The sequence below is a fragment of the Schistocerca piceifrons genome, chromosome 7 (genome assembly GCF_021461385.2).
Source record: "Schistocerca piceifrons isolate TAMUIC-IGC-003096 chromosome 7, iqSchPice1.1, whole genome shotgun sequence".
Classification (NCBI taxonomy): Eukaryota; Metazoa; Arthropoda; class Insecta; order Orthoptera; family Acrididae; genus Schistocerca; species Schistocerca piceifrons.
In genome coordinates this window covers 594,335,796-594,351,303 of record NC_060144.1, presented here as the reverse complement: position 1 = coordinate 594,351,303, position 15,508 = coordinate 594,335,796, and the positions used below count along the sequence as shown (strand labels likewise).

Genomic DNA, 15,508 nt, shown 5'->3' with positions numbered 1-15,508 from the left:
CTCCACAACTTTTCCAACAAATCTCAACCTCCTCTCATTGCACACAGACCCAGTCTCTCCCATTTAATCAATCTCCCACTTCCAGCTCCACTCCCCCCAAAATCTCAAAATTCTAATCAACACAATCTGGTACCACAACACCCTAATTCAGTAGTTAACCTTTCTTCCAAACCTCTCTCCCAATCTGAAACCTCTGTCCTATCCAAAGGCCTCACCTTCAGCCCTACTCCCAGATTCAACCAAACAGCCCTCGTCAAAGATTTACTGTCCTACACTCGTACTCTCTGCTGGAAATATCACTTTGCCATGAAGAAAAATAATCCTAATCCTACTCCTAATGATCCAACTGCCCAAGACACTATCAAAATTAAACCCTGCCTGGAACAGTTCCGTCCTCAGTCACAGTGGGACCCACCTCCTCTTCCTCAAAATCACCCTCTCCAAACCTTCCAGGAATTTCTCACTTCCATCCTTGCCTCTCAGTCCTCCTTGGAAAAACCTTAATCCTACTCCCAACATCACCACAGCTGAAGCCCAGGCTATCCGTGATCTGAAGGCTGACCGATCAATCGTCATTCTTCCAGCGGACAAGGGTTCCACGACTGTGGTTCTTGATCGTCGGGAGTATGTGGCTGAGGGACTGCGTCAGCTTTCAGACAACACTACATACAAAGTTTGCCAAGGTAGTCCCACTCCTGATGTCCAGGCAGAGCTTCAAGGAATACTCAGAACCTTAGGCCCCCTGCAAAACCTTTCACCTGACTCCATCAACCTCCTGACTCCACCGACACACCGCACCCCTACCTTCTACCTACCTCCTAAAATTCACAAATCCAATCATCCCACCAAGCAAGGTGGCGCAGTGGTTAGCACACTGGACTCGCATTTGGGAGGACGACGGTTCAATCCCGTCTCCAGCCATCCTGATTTAGGTTTTCTGTGATTTCCCTAAATCGTTTCAGGCAAATGCCGGGATGATTCCTTTGAAAGGGCACGGCCAATTTCCTTCCCAATGCTTCCCTAACCCGAGCCTGCGCTCCGTCTCTAATGACCTCGTTGTCGACGGGACGTTAAACACTAACCACCACCACCCAATCATCCCAGCCGCCCCATTGTAGCTGGTTACCAAGCCCCCACAGAACGTATCTCTGCCTACGTAGATCAACACCTTCAACCCATTACATGCAGTCTCCCATCCTTCATCAAAGACACCAACCACTTTCTCGAACGCCTGGAATCCTTACCCAATCTGTTATCCCTGGAAACCATCCTTGTAAACATTGATGCCACTTCCTTATACACAAATATTCCGCACGTCCAGGGCCTCGCTGCGATGGAGCACTTTCTTTCACGCCGATCACCTGCCACCCTACCTAAAACCTCTTTCCTCATTACCTAAGCCAGCTTCATCCTGACTCACAACTTCTTCACTTTCGAAGGCCAGATGTACCAACAATTAAAGGGAACAGCCATGGGTACCAGGATGGCCCCCTCGTATGCCAACCTATTTATGGGTCGCTTGGAAGACTTCTTGGTTACCCAGGCCTGCCAACCCAAAGTTTGGTACAGATTTATTGATGACATATTCATGACCTGGACTCACAGTGAAGAAGAACTCCAGAATTTCCTCTCCAACCTCAACTTCTTTGGTTCTATCAGATTCACCTGGTCCTACTCCAAATCCCAGCCACTTTCCTTGACGTTGACCTCCATCCGTCCAATGGCCAGCTTCACACATCCATCCACATCAAACCCACCAACAAGCAACAGTACCTCCAGTATGACAGCTGCCACCCATTCCATATCAAACGGTCCCTTCCCTACAGCCTAGGTCTTCGTGACAAACGAATCTGCTCCAGTCCTGAATCCCTGAACAATTACACCAACAACCTGAAAACAGCTTTCGCATCCCGCAACTACCCTCCCGACCTGGCACAGAAGCAAATAATCAGAACCACTTCCTCATCCCCTCAAACCCAGAACCTCCCACAGAAGAACCCTAAAAGTGCCCCACTTGTGACAGAATACTTTCCGGGACTGGATCAGACTCTGAATGTGGCTCTCCAGCAGGAATGCGACTTCCTCAAATCCTGCCCTGAAATGAGATCCATCCTTCATGAAATCCTCCCCACTCCACCAAGAGTGTCTTTCCGCCATCCACCTAACCTTCGTAACCTCTTAGTTCATCCCTATGAAATCCCCAAACCACCTTCCCTACCCTCTGGCTCCTACCCTTGTAACCACCCCCAGTGTAAAACCTGTCCCATGCACCGTCCCACCACCACCTACTCCAGTCCTGTAACCCGGAAGGTGTACACGATCAAAGGCAGAGCCACGTGTGAAAGCACCTACATGATTTACCAACTGACCTGCCTAAACTGTGACGCATTCTATGTGGGAATGACCAGCAACAAACTGTCCATTCGCATAAATGGACACAGGCAGACAGTGTTTGTTGGTAATGAGGATCACCCTGTGGCTAAACATGCCTTGGTGCCCGGCCAGCACATCTTGGCACAGTGTTACACCGTCCGGGTTATCTGGATACTTCCCACTAACACCAACCTATCCGAACTCCGGAGATGGGAACTTGCCCTTCAGTATATCCTCTCTTTCCGTTATCCACCAGGCCTCAATGTCCGCTAATTTCAAGTTGCCGCCACTCATACCTCACCTGTCATTCAACATCATCTTTGCCTCTGCACTTCCGCCTTGACTGACATCTCTGCCCAAACTCTTTGCCTTTGAATATGTCTGATTGTGTCTGTATATGTGTGGATGGATGTGTGTGTGTGTGTGTGTGTGTGTGTGTGTGTGTGTGTGTGTGTGTGTGTGTGTGTGCGAGTGTATACCTGTCCTTTTTTCCACGTAACCTCTTGGTTCATCCCTATTGAAATCCCCAAACCACCTTCCCTACCTTCTGGCTCCTACCCTTGTAACTGCCCCCGGTGTAAAACCTGTCCCATGCACCCTCCCACCACCACCTACTCCAGTCCTGTAACCTGTAAGGTGTACACAATCAAAGGCAGAGCCACGTGTGACATTCTGCTTGTGTCTGTGTATGTGCAGATGGATATGTGTGTGTGTGCGAGTGTATACCTGTCCTTTTTTCCCCCTAAGGTAAGTCTTTCCGCTCCTGGGATTGGAATGACTCCTTACCCTCTCCCTTAAAACCCACATCCTTCCGTCTTCCCTCTCCTTCCCTCTTTCCTGTTGAAGCAACCGTTTGTTGCGAAAGCTTGAATTTTGTGTGTATGTTTGTGTTTGTTTGTGTGTCTATCGACCTGCCAGCACTTTCGTTTGGTATATATGTAAAAGTACAATATAACTTCTGCGCAATTTCAGTGCAGTAATGTGTTCATTGTAAATGTGTGTGTGTGTGTGTGTGTGTGTGTGTGTGTGTGTGTGTAAGTACAATCTAACTTCTGCACCATTTCAGTGCAGTAATGTGTTAATTGTAAATAAGTATTATAGTAGTTGTATTACATATTTATTACCTTATAAATAAATATAAACTTTTTTTATTTTAAATTCAGTGCATTAGTATTTGTAAAATGACTTTCATTTAGTGTTCATTAAAAAATGACGATCATTCCACTTGGGACCTGTGGAATGGTACATTAGCTTATTTGTTTTGGTTGTAAATATTTGTCATGTATTGTTGTTTTTCTAACATGTTCCACATCTTGGAGGACCTCCTCACTACGGATCAATTGGAGTGAAAGTAAATCTAATCTAAATCTAATCTAAAACTGAAGACACATTGTTAGCAGATTCAGTGGTAAATCAGTATCTGCATAAACTTTAAGATCAGTGAATCCATTCCTTTAGGGTTTTTTAAAGTGGTTATATACAGGCAATAAATATTGCAAAAAAACCTTTTTTGTGCTAGCTGCTGTATAGTTTTAATTATTCTCTGCCCATTTGGGTACATCTTCACAGGAGATGATAATGTACATCAATTGGTCAAAAATACATTTTTGCCAAATATTGCAACATCAAGTATAAAATATAACTAATTATCATGATAATTTTCTTTGGGATTGGAATTATTTTATTCTTCTTGAAGTCTGAGGGTATTTCGCCTGTTTCATACATCTTGCTCACCAGATGGTAGAGTTTTGTCAGGACTGGCTCTCCCAAGGCCGTCAGTAGTTCCAATGGAATGTTGTCTACTCCGGGGGCCTTGTTTCGACTCAGGTCTTTCAGTGTTCTGTCAAACTCTTCACGCAGTATCGTTTCTCCCATTTCATCTTCATCTACAGCCTCTTCCATTTCCATAATGTCCTCAAGCACATCGCCCTTGTATAGACCTTCTATATACTCCTTCCACCTTTCTGCTTTCCCTTCTTTGTTTAGAACTGGGTTTCCATCTGAGCTCTTGATATTCATACAAGTCGTTCTCTTATCTCGAAAGGTCTCACATATACTATGATGATCTAATTGGATAGGTAAAAAATCTACTCATCAAGTGGCGGCAGAACACATACATAAATGAAAATTATAATTAGGCAAGCTTTCAGAGCCAGTGCCTCCTTCTGCCCGAATGGTTGAAGAGGAAGGAAGCGGGGTGAAGGAAAAGAACTGGAAAGGTCAGGGAAAAGGGGTAGATTTCAGGAAAGTCGCTCAGAACTGCAGGTCAGACGGTGTGGTAAGTCTCCCCTGACCCACAGTTCTGGGTGACTTTCCCGAAATCTACCCCTTTTCCTAGACCTCACCATTCCTTTTCCTTCACCCGTCTTCCTTATACTTCTGCCAGAAGAAGGAGCCACTGGCTCCAAAAGCTTGCCTAATTATAACCTCCTTTTATGTGTATGTTCTGCCACCGCATGATGAGTTGATTTTTTATCTATCAAATTAAATTATTTTGTCAAAAATTGATTGTTTCTGTTGTTATATACAGTATGATCCATAACGTAGGAATATTTGTAAAGAATAGGTACTAAGGTGGCTGTTCAAGTATCGCAGTTATTCAAAAATTTCTCAGTAGTACTTGGAATATAATGTGTGTGAAGATGACTTTTTTCCCCATTATCATTTTGCAACTGATGATGAATCACAGGTGCACTAGCAACTCGGACACTAAAAGACAATTAATGGAGTGGATGCATCCTTTGCTCTAGAGAAGAAAAGAATTAGTGGAATAGTCATGCTGATGATGAGTTGGGATGTCAAAAACCTTAAGTGATACTCTTGCAGGAGAAGGACTGTGACTAGTATATGTTATAGTGACATCTTGGCAAGAAACATGTCGTCTCCAGTTGCTTTTCCATGTCAATTCACACAATTATATGGCTCAACATTCTAAGAATACATTACATGAATTTAAATTTGAGGTATTGAAACATCCCCTGTACAGCCCATGTTTCGTGTCATCAGATTTTTAATTGCTAGACATTTTATGGAAAAGTTAAGGGTTGAAAAGCTTTCACATGTTGACAGGTCCAAGGGGGCACAGCAAAAGTGATTGTGACCTGTGCCAAACAGTTCTTGCCATTACGCCTTTCCCTGCAATCTCCATCCCTTGGACTTCATATGAAAGGTTAGGGCAGTGGAACATAGCATGTTTCAAAGCAGTGTTACTGTCAAAACGTTGTTGTGTTGGTCTTCAGTACTGAGACGTTTCATGCAGCTCTACTCTATCCTGTGCAAGCTTCTTCATCTCCCAGTAAGTACTGCAACCTACATCCTTTGGAATCTGCTTAGTGTATTCATCTCTTGGTCTCCGTCTATGATTTTTACCCTCCACGCTGCCCTCCAATGCTAAATTTGTGATCCCTTGATGCCTCAGAACATGTCCTACCAATCGATCCCTTCTTCTAGTCAAGTTGTGCCACAAACTTCTCTTCTCCCCAATCCTATTCAATACCTCCTCATTAGTTATGTGATCTACCCATCTAATCTTCAGCATTCTTCTGTAGCACCACATTTCGAATGCTTCTATTCTCTTCTTGTCCAAACTATTTATCATCCATGTTTCACTTCCGTACATGGCTACACTCCATACAAATACTTTCAGAAACGACTTCCTGACACTTAAATCTACACTCGATGTTAACAAATTTCTCTTCTTCAGAAACGTTTTCCTTGCCATTGCCAGTCTACATTTTATATCCTCTCTACTTTGACCATCATCAGTTATTTTGCTCCCCAAATAGCAATACGCCTTTACTACTTTAAGCGTCTCATTTCCTAATCGAATTCCCTCAGCATCACCCAACTTAATTTGACTACATTCCATTATCCTCGTTTTGCTTTTGTTGATGGTCAAAACATTAGGCAACAACGAATTCTGAAAATGTATTTGTAGGATAGTTATAATAGAATACCAATTATTTAATTACTTTGGTCCCACATAAAAGTGAGAGATTGAATAATTCCTCACTATTATTTTACCATTGGTATTTCTTTTGTCACAGTTTTTCCACAGTGATCCATCATTTTGTTTTCTCACACCATCATACATAATACCATGTTTTCTGCACTCTGCATACTATACTGACATGTAATACTATGCAGTCATAGTTATTTATTTCTTGTCAATGCTTAATTTCTTTAGATGTTTCTTCAGTGAGTGTTTTTTTCTGCATCTCATGATTGAATATTCTTCAATCTCTAATACATACATTATAGCAATGTGAATTATAATAGATTGATATTCACCACATAGAGGAAGCATAGAGCAGCTGACAGATTCATTTCAAACAAGATGTGGATGATATTTCTGTTTTCAGGCAAAGTCCTTTGTTAGATAAAAACAAAAAAAAAAAAAAAAACAAAAAAAAAAAGAAAAAAAAAACACACACACACACACACACACACACACACACACGCACACACACACATGGCCACAGTTGCCTCCAGGCACAGAGATACTTGGGTGTGTGAACCTATTTAGTCTAACTTAGTTTTAATGTTCTGTAATTGCTGTGAATCTTTTTCCTTTCTGCATTAGTGCACTTCTTTGAAATTAATATTTGTCTTTTCCTTCTTTATTTCAGAGGTTTATAATGATTTTGTCAGAACATTTGGTGCGTTGTGATACTGATGGTAAAGACTTCAATACATTCTGGTACAAATGGACAATTGGACGATTGCAGCAAGTGTTCTTGTTGGTAAGCTAACATGTTAAATACATAAATTGAATTTATTTATTTCCTTTGAGTAATTTTTCTTCATCCTCTTCTTCTTGTGTCCTATCCATCATCTGCCTCCTTGAAATGGCATGTAGTAATATATTTAGTTATAATGCAAGAGATGAGTTGACACAGAATTCCTCAATAGACCTAAGTATTTAACTTGCACAACAGATATTTTACAGATAATGTTATCAACAGCAAATATGATAGAAGAAAACAAATACCCGGTCTGATCATTACAAGATTTTGTCCCAATAAAGTAGAGAAATATGAGGCTGTGAACTCCATTAAATCTGTCAGCCTTTGAAAAGGAGTAATTTAAATACGGCTCACAGATATACAAATTTAAAACATGATGAAATCTCTGTCTTTCAGGTCAGGCTAGGTGAGAATATGCAACTCTGAAGTCCACAGACTCTAAGTAAGATTTCAGCCTTTAAAAACGAATGAGTGAAACATTGCTGACAGATACACAAATTTAAAACATGAAATAAATTTATGTCTTTCAAACCAAGCTAGGTGTCATAGTGGTAAGACACTGGAATCGTGTCTGGGAAGAAGGTGGTTCAGATCATTGTTCACCCATGCTGATGGAGAGTTTCATGTTTTCCCTAAATTGCAAATTGCAGGATACTTCCTTTAAGAAGACATGGCCAATTATTGTACTCGCTAGAGATTAAACCCTAATCTTCCTTTTTTTCCTTTGTTTCATCCCATGACAAATTACTTTCATGTTGTGGTGCCCAGTACAACTGGCTACTGATACTTCTGATGGAGGAATCATGTTAGCTAGAGATTCAGCAGTGTTTTTAAATGTATCTAATTGTCAGTGCTGCTGCAGCTGTTCATGTTAAAAGACACTCTTGGTGGAGTGGGGAGGATTTCATGAAGGATGGATATCATTTCAGGGCAGGATTTGAGGAAGTCGTATCCCTGCTGGAGAGCCACATTCAGAGTCTGATCCAGTCCCAGAAAGTATCCTTTCACAAGTGGGGCACTTTTGGGGTTCTTCTGTGGGAGGTTCTGGGCCGCCTCAAATCCTGCCCTGAAATGAGATCCATCCTTCATGAAATCCTCCCCACTCCACCAAGAGTGTCTTTCCGCCGTCTACCTAACCTTCGTGACCTCTTAGTTCATCCCTATGAAATCCCCAAACCACCTTCCCTACCCTCTGGCTCCTACCCTTGTAACCGCCCCCGGTGTAAAACCTGTCCCATGCACCCTCCCACCACCACCTACTCCAGTCCTGTAACCCGGAAGGTGTACACGATCAAAGGCAGAGCCACGTGTGAAAGCACCCACGTGATTTACCAACTGACCTGCCTACACTGTGAAGCTTTCTATGTGGGAATGACCAGCAACAAGCTGTCCATTCGCATGAATGGACACAGGCAGACAGTGGTTGTTGGTAATGAGGATCACCCTGTGGCTAAACATGCCTTGGTGCACGGCCAGCACATCTTGGCACAGTGTTACACTGTCCGGGTTATCTGGATACTTCCCACTAACACCAACCCGTCAGAACTCCGGAGATGGGAACTTGCCCTTCAGTATATCCTCTCTTCTCGTTACCCGCCAGGCCTCAATCTCTGCTAATTTCAATTTGCCGCCGCTCATACCTCACCTGTCTTTCAACAACATCTTTGCCTCTGTACTTCCGCCTCGACTGACATCTCTGCCCAAACTCTTTGCCTTTACAAATGTCTGCTTGTGTCTGTATATGTGCGGATGGATGTGTGTGTGTGTGTGTGTGTGTGTGTGTGTGTGTGTGTGTGTGTGTGTGTGTGCGCGCGCGCGCGAGTGTAGACCCCTTTTTTCCCCCAAGGTAAGTCTTTCCGCTCCCGGGATTGGAATGACTCCTTACCCTCTCCCTTAAAACCCACATCCTTTCGTCTTTCCCTCTCCTTCCCTCTTTCCTGATGAGGCAACAGTTTGTTGCGAAAGCATGAATTTCACATGTATGTTTGTGTTTGTTTGTGTGTCTATCGACCTGCCAGCACTTTCGTTCGGTAAGTCACATCATCTGTGTTTTTAGATATATTTTTCCCACGTGGAATGTTTCCCTCTATTATATTCATATCATTAAAATATAATTATTGACAAACAAGCTCTGTTCTGCCTGTGGTGTAGCAGGTTGCACCAATAACTCCATTCTTGAACTGCCCATCCCTACAGTATTTTGGAAGATCCTCACTTTTTCGTTGCTCACTATAACTACCGATGAAAAAAGACTAGTGCTGTAACCTGTGTAGGTGAAATATTACCTGATTGTTATATTGAGAACATGCAGGAAGTCTGGAGATCACTGTCACTCTGTATCTTGACAGAAAACTGCAGAAGTCCCACATACATCTTTTGGAAAAAGCTAAATAAAGATTAGCCAGTTGTGAAAAGATGGTAGTTTCATTTCTGCCCAATTACCCCTAAGTGAGAAATGGATAGGCATCCTTTTAATGCTATCCAAATTGGCAATGACGTGGAGCATTCCTTCTTTAGCAAATGAAAAGCAGTGTTTGGATATTACAGTTTGGATATTGTAGTTACGCTCCTGTACCTCTCTGCGGTAGATATTATAATATCTTGCCTGCTGAATTGGAGTAATTGAAAAATTCATTTAAAAAAGGGGGGTGGTGAGAACAGTGATGTTACAAAAGAAAATGTTGTTAATACCCTAAATGTTTAAACATAAATGAGATTCAACCGCCATACAAGCTTTAAGGGAGCTGCTGCCATATAAAGACTTGTCCTCAGCACGGTTGTGGATGACACCATTATAATTCAAATTTTATTCTCTCTCTTCCATAAATATGTTAGAAGTGAACCTATTGCAGTTCTTTGACAGTGTGCATCTACAAATAGAAATGTGTGACTTGATATTCTTTCTGCCCTTAAGTCAGAAAATTTTGCCTATAGTCATTTTCCAAGTGGGTTTTCGCTGTCTGCTATCAGTCTGTTCCATGTTACACGTGTTCCACATTCCTCACTATAGTGGCAGTATGTGAAAATTACAACCCTATTTAAATTTTGTTAATTCTTTATTATACTTATCAGCATTTTGATTGTTAACTGTAGCCCATTAAATTATGTCTAACTTCAGTGCTCTACAACAAGAATTTGTTGACTGTGTTTCTGGCTTTATTGTTATGATTCAGTGTTATGATTTGTTGGAGAGGAGCCAGTGACAAATGTCTGCCTTAAATGCTCTGTATGGTCTGAGTACTAGCCTGGCACACAATTTAAATCACCAGAAGCATGTCACAACTGTTATTTGCAGCTGCCACTACTTCTCACTACCCATTTTCCACCTCTTTCTATTCAGGCTGTCTTCTTGGAGACTTGTGGCCACTGTTGCCTCATCGATACCTTCCGCCTTCTAGGTGGGCATCCTCTCTTCCTTCTTCCTTGTGGAAGCAGTTTCCAAATTCATTTTGGGCAATTCATCCATTCTTTCCACATGACCAAGTCACAGTAGTTGTTTCGTTTCTATTACACCAGTTATCACCTTGCTGGCCTCCATAATTTCTCTTATTGTATTATTCTTCATATGGTCCATCCTTGAAATGCCACAACTTCTTCTTCAAAGCTCATTTCATGTGTCAATAGCTTCTCACTCTGTCTTATTCTGCTCCCATTTCTGTACACCATATATGTTAATACTCTCATCACTGGATTTGCTTCATTCTTTTTGTTATCGTCTTTGCTGGTATATAAGATGCACCGATGCGAAAGACTCACTCCACTTTTTAAGATTTTTTTAAGGGGAAAAAATTTCTCACTTAACACATCTACTGCAATATGAACAATATGTACACACAAATCAAATATCTAGGCAATATAATTAGGAAAAAGTGCTAACTTTTTAAATTTTCATCTGCAAATCCACATAATATTCTCAGAGCTGAAAGAAGAAATACTTGAACCTGACATGTCAGAATCTGAGTCCTCAGACTATAAATTATCCTCCATACCATACAGTGCATTCCACACTTCTTAAAGAATTTAATCAATTGTTTCAGTTTTTATAGAATCCCTTGAAGACTTGACCCACTCACAACCTTCCTGACTGTGTACTTTCAAAATCTGTAGTGTGCATCCATTTGTTCCACTCCTCCTTCATAAGTCCCTTAAATGGCCCATTGATACGTACATTTAATGGTTGAAGTAAACTTGTTAACCCTCCTAACTGAGTCTTCAGTTCATTCAGTTTATTTTTAATGTCTTCCATTCTGTGAGAACAAAAATGATCCAACTCTAACAGGGCTGGTGTCTTCAGTATGCCTCCAAGTCGCCTTGGCCAAATTTTATGTATCCGCAACCACATTCCTTCTTTGTCCATCCTTCCTTTATTGTGTACATAGACAAATACTCCATTTGGCAGTTACTCCTTAGGAAGTGCCTTTCTTTTAAAAATTAGAAGTGACAGCAATTTTGCCCCATCAGCACAGCAGGATAACATGACTATGTAATGAATCTTTACATGCCCTGAAGTTTTAAAAATAACACTTTTGTGCCCTTGGAATCCACAATTCTGTTAGAAGGCACATCAAAGGTTAGCTGACTTTCATCCATATTTCCCATTTTTGAAGGTTCAAACTTTTCTCTTTTCATTGGATTAATGATAAATCAATGAAATAGGAGACTTTGTTCTTCACTCTCGACAGGTATTTTTTGTCATATTTTTGTAGTTGTCCGCATACAAAGCCAATACCCATTTATAAATCTTGAACCCCTGAATGTTGATCAAGTAAAGTTGGTGATCCCTTTGCGAGTGAATATTGCTTTCAATATAATGGAAGGAAACATTCCACGTGGGAAAAATTATATATATATATCTATCGACCTGCCAGCGCTTTTGTTTGGTAAGTCACCTCATCTTTGTTTGAATATTGCTTTCGCTTGATAAATGATCGTTTTTGTAGAAACTGAAATTCCTGCTTGTCTGCTCTCTAAATTCCAAGTATTGAGTGTTGGAGGTGGCCCAAAATGCCTTTCTACAGCCCTGTTTTCATACTCTTTATCATATGCCATCACTTGCAGCTTAAGTGCAGTTGTATGGCCGTGCTGTTTTTGAGCCATAGTTTGCAAATAAACTTCAATATAGGTACAGCACAAGTGGATCTCCATACTAAACACAATAATAACTGAAGCTTGGGCAAACAATATAAAAACCGTTAACAATGGCCATTGTTCATCCATTGACCTCGGTACAGCTGGAGTACTCATAATTCGCAAGGAAGCTAACAATGAATTGCTGCAAGCAAAACAAAGAAATTTTGAAGAAATGGAGCATTAAGTACCTATCTTAACTTGCTACTGGTGTTTAAGATGCATCCAGTTTGGAGACCTACTTTTGAAGGAAAAAAAGTGTATCTTATATGCTGGCAAATACTGTATATTGCTGTTCCAAAGAACAGAGGCAAGTTATCTTATTGCTTTTATTCCGTGGTCCATTTCGTTATGTATGTGAACTGTGCTTCTGCTATTGAATGACATTTATACTTTCAAGTATCTGAAAGGGGCACAGCCTTTGAATTTTGTAACTCCATTGTCTAGACCTTTTACATTCCTTTCTGGAGTTTCCACTGTTTGATTTTTTTCTTCTATTAAATATTCAGTTTTCTTCATATTCTTTCTTCAGCTTTTGCAGCATGTAGCTTGCATGGTCCTTACCTGCAGCTGCAATAACCAGATCGCCAACAAAGAGAAGAGTGCACAAAGATCTTCTGTGGCTATTCCCATTCTACAGCACCTTTTTCTCATACTCTTAAGGGCTTCTTTGAAGTAGATTTTAAATAAGATCAGTACCATATAAATTCCTCACCACAACCCTTTTATTCCTACTAGTACAGACTGTATAGAAACAGTTTTAATGTGTCATAAACAATTAACACAGCTTATATTCTGCCACAAGTAAAATAATTTTGTTCTCTGATTTGTGTAGTCATGTTTTCAGTGTTGTTGTTGTTATTCATACTCATTACTATTATCCTTTTTCTTGTTTATTCACAGCATAATGAACAAGTTCAGAAGTACAGCTCTACTTTAGAAACATTGCTTTTCACACAAGATCTGGATCCCCACATTCTGGAAGTGTTTCACCAGTTCACGTCATTACGGTCATGATTTTTCATTCAAGACGTGATTTTCCCATTGTTATACATTATCGTTTTGTATATTGTATTACAAAACAATGTTATTTGCTGCAATTGTAAGGAAGTGGACTTTCCCACAGATTTAACGTTTGTAACCTTGAGATTCAGGCTCTGTAAATAAAATTTTATAGACTTGTATGAACTGTTCTTTTTAATGACCTTCAATTTGTTCCACACATTATTGTGATGATCCATGCAGGTAAGTTGATTAAGTTTTGTTGAAAGGAAATCCAGAACTTCATTTCAGGACTATACAGTTGGTATCTTAATGAATGGAATGCACTTCTAAAGGTGAGTTTACATCTGTGCAACTTCCAGTGTGCAATAGGCCGATGCAGCTGTTGCAAAAAGAGGCAAGGAGGTGTATGCACCAGTGCAAAGTCATGCTTGCCTCTGACTTGGACACATGGATCAATGTGTGCAGATCCAGGAGTGTCTCTGTTTCATATAGAAAGACACATGCAACAGTCTTGTGATTCATTTTGATTCACTCTGTCTGGGGCTTTGATTTACTATGTTTCACTGTTAGAAGATTAAGTTTTCCACATGCATTCAAATTTGTCTTTGCATTAGTGCTTTGAGTGATCTAATGAGAAAAACTTGGAATTTGTACATCATTATCATGCATTTCCCTTTATCTGGCTGGTTAATTCTATGGATTATAAACATAGAGTGAAACTAAATAAGTGACTGCAATTTCTCACAAATAAGAAAAAGCTGGAAATGACAAAAGGCTAACCTCAATAAAATAAAAAGCTTACATTCTTGCTTCTGATGAACATATTGAAGAATAGGAGTGGTTCTGGGGCCCAAGGTGTGCCATAGTTGTCCTGGTTCCTTTACAAGCTGCTTTGATTCATAAATTGTTTGTGTCAATGACAGCAAATAAAATAATACTAATACATCTAGCAAAAATGTGCAGTCATAAAGTATTTATCAATTTGCATATAAATTGGAAATCCAGCACCTAATGTTTGGTAATCTTCATTAGCCATCAGGCAGTCATTATATCTTGCAGATCCACCTACTGCAGAAACTGCTCCCCTCTATACATCACAAATTTCAACTCCTAATGCATCCAGCTTAGACAGTGAATTGAATTCATCGAAGCAACAATAAAATGCCCAGAAATTTCAAACTATTTTTTAATGCTTCAGTCTATGAGCTCTCAAAGTGAAGAAAACATATGCATTCATAACACAAATGGAAAGACTTGGCACATATGTTGATTTGATGACTATTACGTCTTTTTTTTCTTTAATATGGAGCTTACTTGTTTGTGAGATAAATAAAATACACATACTTTCATATTCTACATATCTTCACAGTAAATGTTAAGAAACTAGAAAGTGTTTTGTTACTAAGAGTAATATTATTAATACACATTAAGGGCTGTCCATGACTTGACTAAAATAGGTAGGACAGGCAAATCATTTGCCATATGATATAATGAACCCGTCACCTCTCTTTGTAAATAAACATTATAAATCTGCAGCAGCAGCTCACTTTTATGACAGAATTCCAGACATCAGTAAAAATCTCACAATCTGTCATAGACAACCTCCAAGCATAAAACTCAGTATACTAAAGTCATTTGAAATACACAAATAGATTTTCCAACCCGCTGACATGATAAAAGAAAAGACAGATAGTGAAAACAATAAATTACTGTCTGTATTCAGTAATGGCTAAGTCTTAACACAACAATCTCTCACAAAGCAGTTAACACAGTTTCCTTTTCACCGATTGAGGTGGCGCAGTGGTTAGCACGCTGGACTCGTATTCGGGAGGACGACGGTTCAACCCCGATTTAGGTTTTCCGTGATTTCCCTAAATCGCTCCAGGCAAATGCCGGGGTGGCTCCTTTGAAAGGGCACGGCCGACTTCCTTCCCCATCCTTCACTAATCCGATGAGACCGATGACCTCGCTGTCTGGTCTCCTTCCCCCACAACAACCCAACAGTTTCCTTTTCCACAGCTCAAAAATAAGTACACTCTATCATCTCATTCCAGCTATCACCCCCCCCCCCCCCCCCTCTCTCTCTCTCTCTCTCTCTCTCTCTCTCTCTCTCTCTCTCTCTCTCTCCACTCACCTCCCCTCCCCACCCCCTACCACCACCCTCCCACACAACCCCCAAGACATAGTCACTGACACTTTGTAAGCAGTTTCATGTATGCATAATTAAAATACACGAAGTAACAATCACAAGAAATGTA

The 15,508-nt window shown here is 40.5% G+C and overlaps 1 protein-coding gene across 1 annotated transcript in view; it reads left to right on the top strand.

The window, feature by feature from the left end:
• The window catches only part of LOC124805082 (nuclear cap-binding protein subunit 1), a 174,774-nt gene extending 161,345 nt beyond the window's left edge, over window positions 1-13,429 (top strand). The window contains exons 15-16 of the mRNA XM_047265516.1: window positions 7,002-7,115; window positions 13,149-13,429. Coding sequence (XP_047121472.1) covers window positions 7,002-7,115; window positions 13,149-13,262 — 228 coding nt within the window. The 3' untranslated portion in view covers window positions 13,263-13,429. The remainder of the gene's footprint in view (window positions 1-7,001; window positions 7,116-13,148) is intronic.
• The last annotated feature ends 2,079 nt before the right edge of the window (window positions 13,430-15,508 follow it).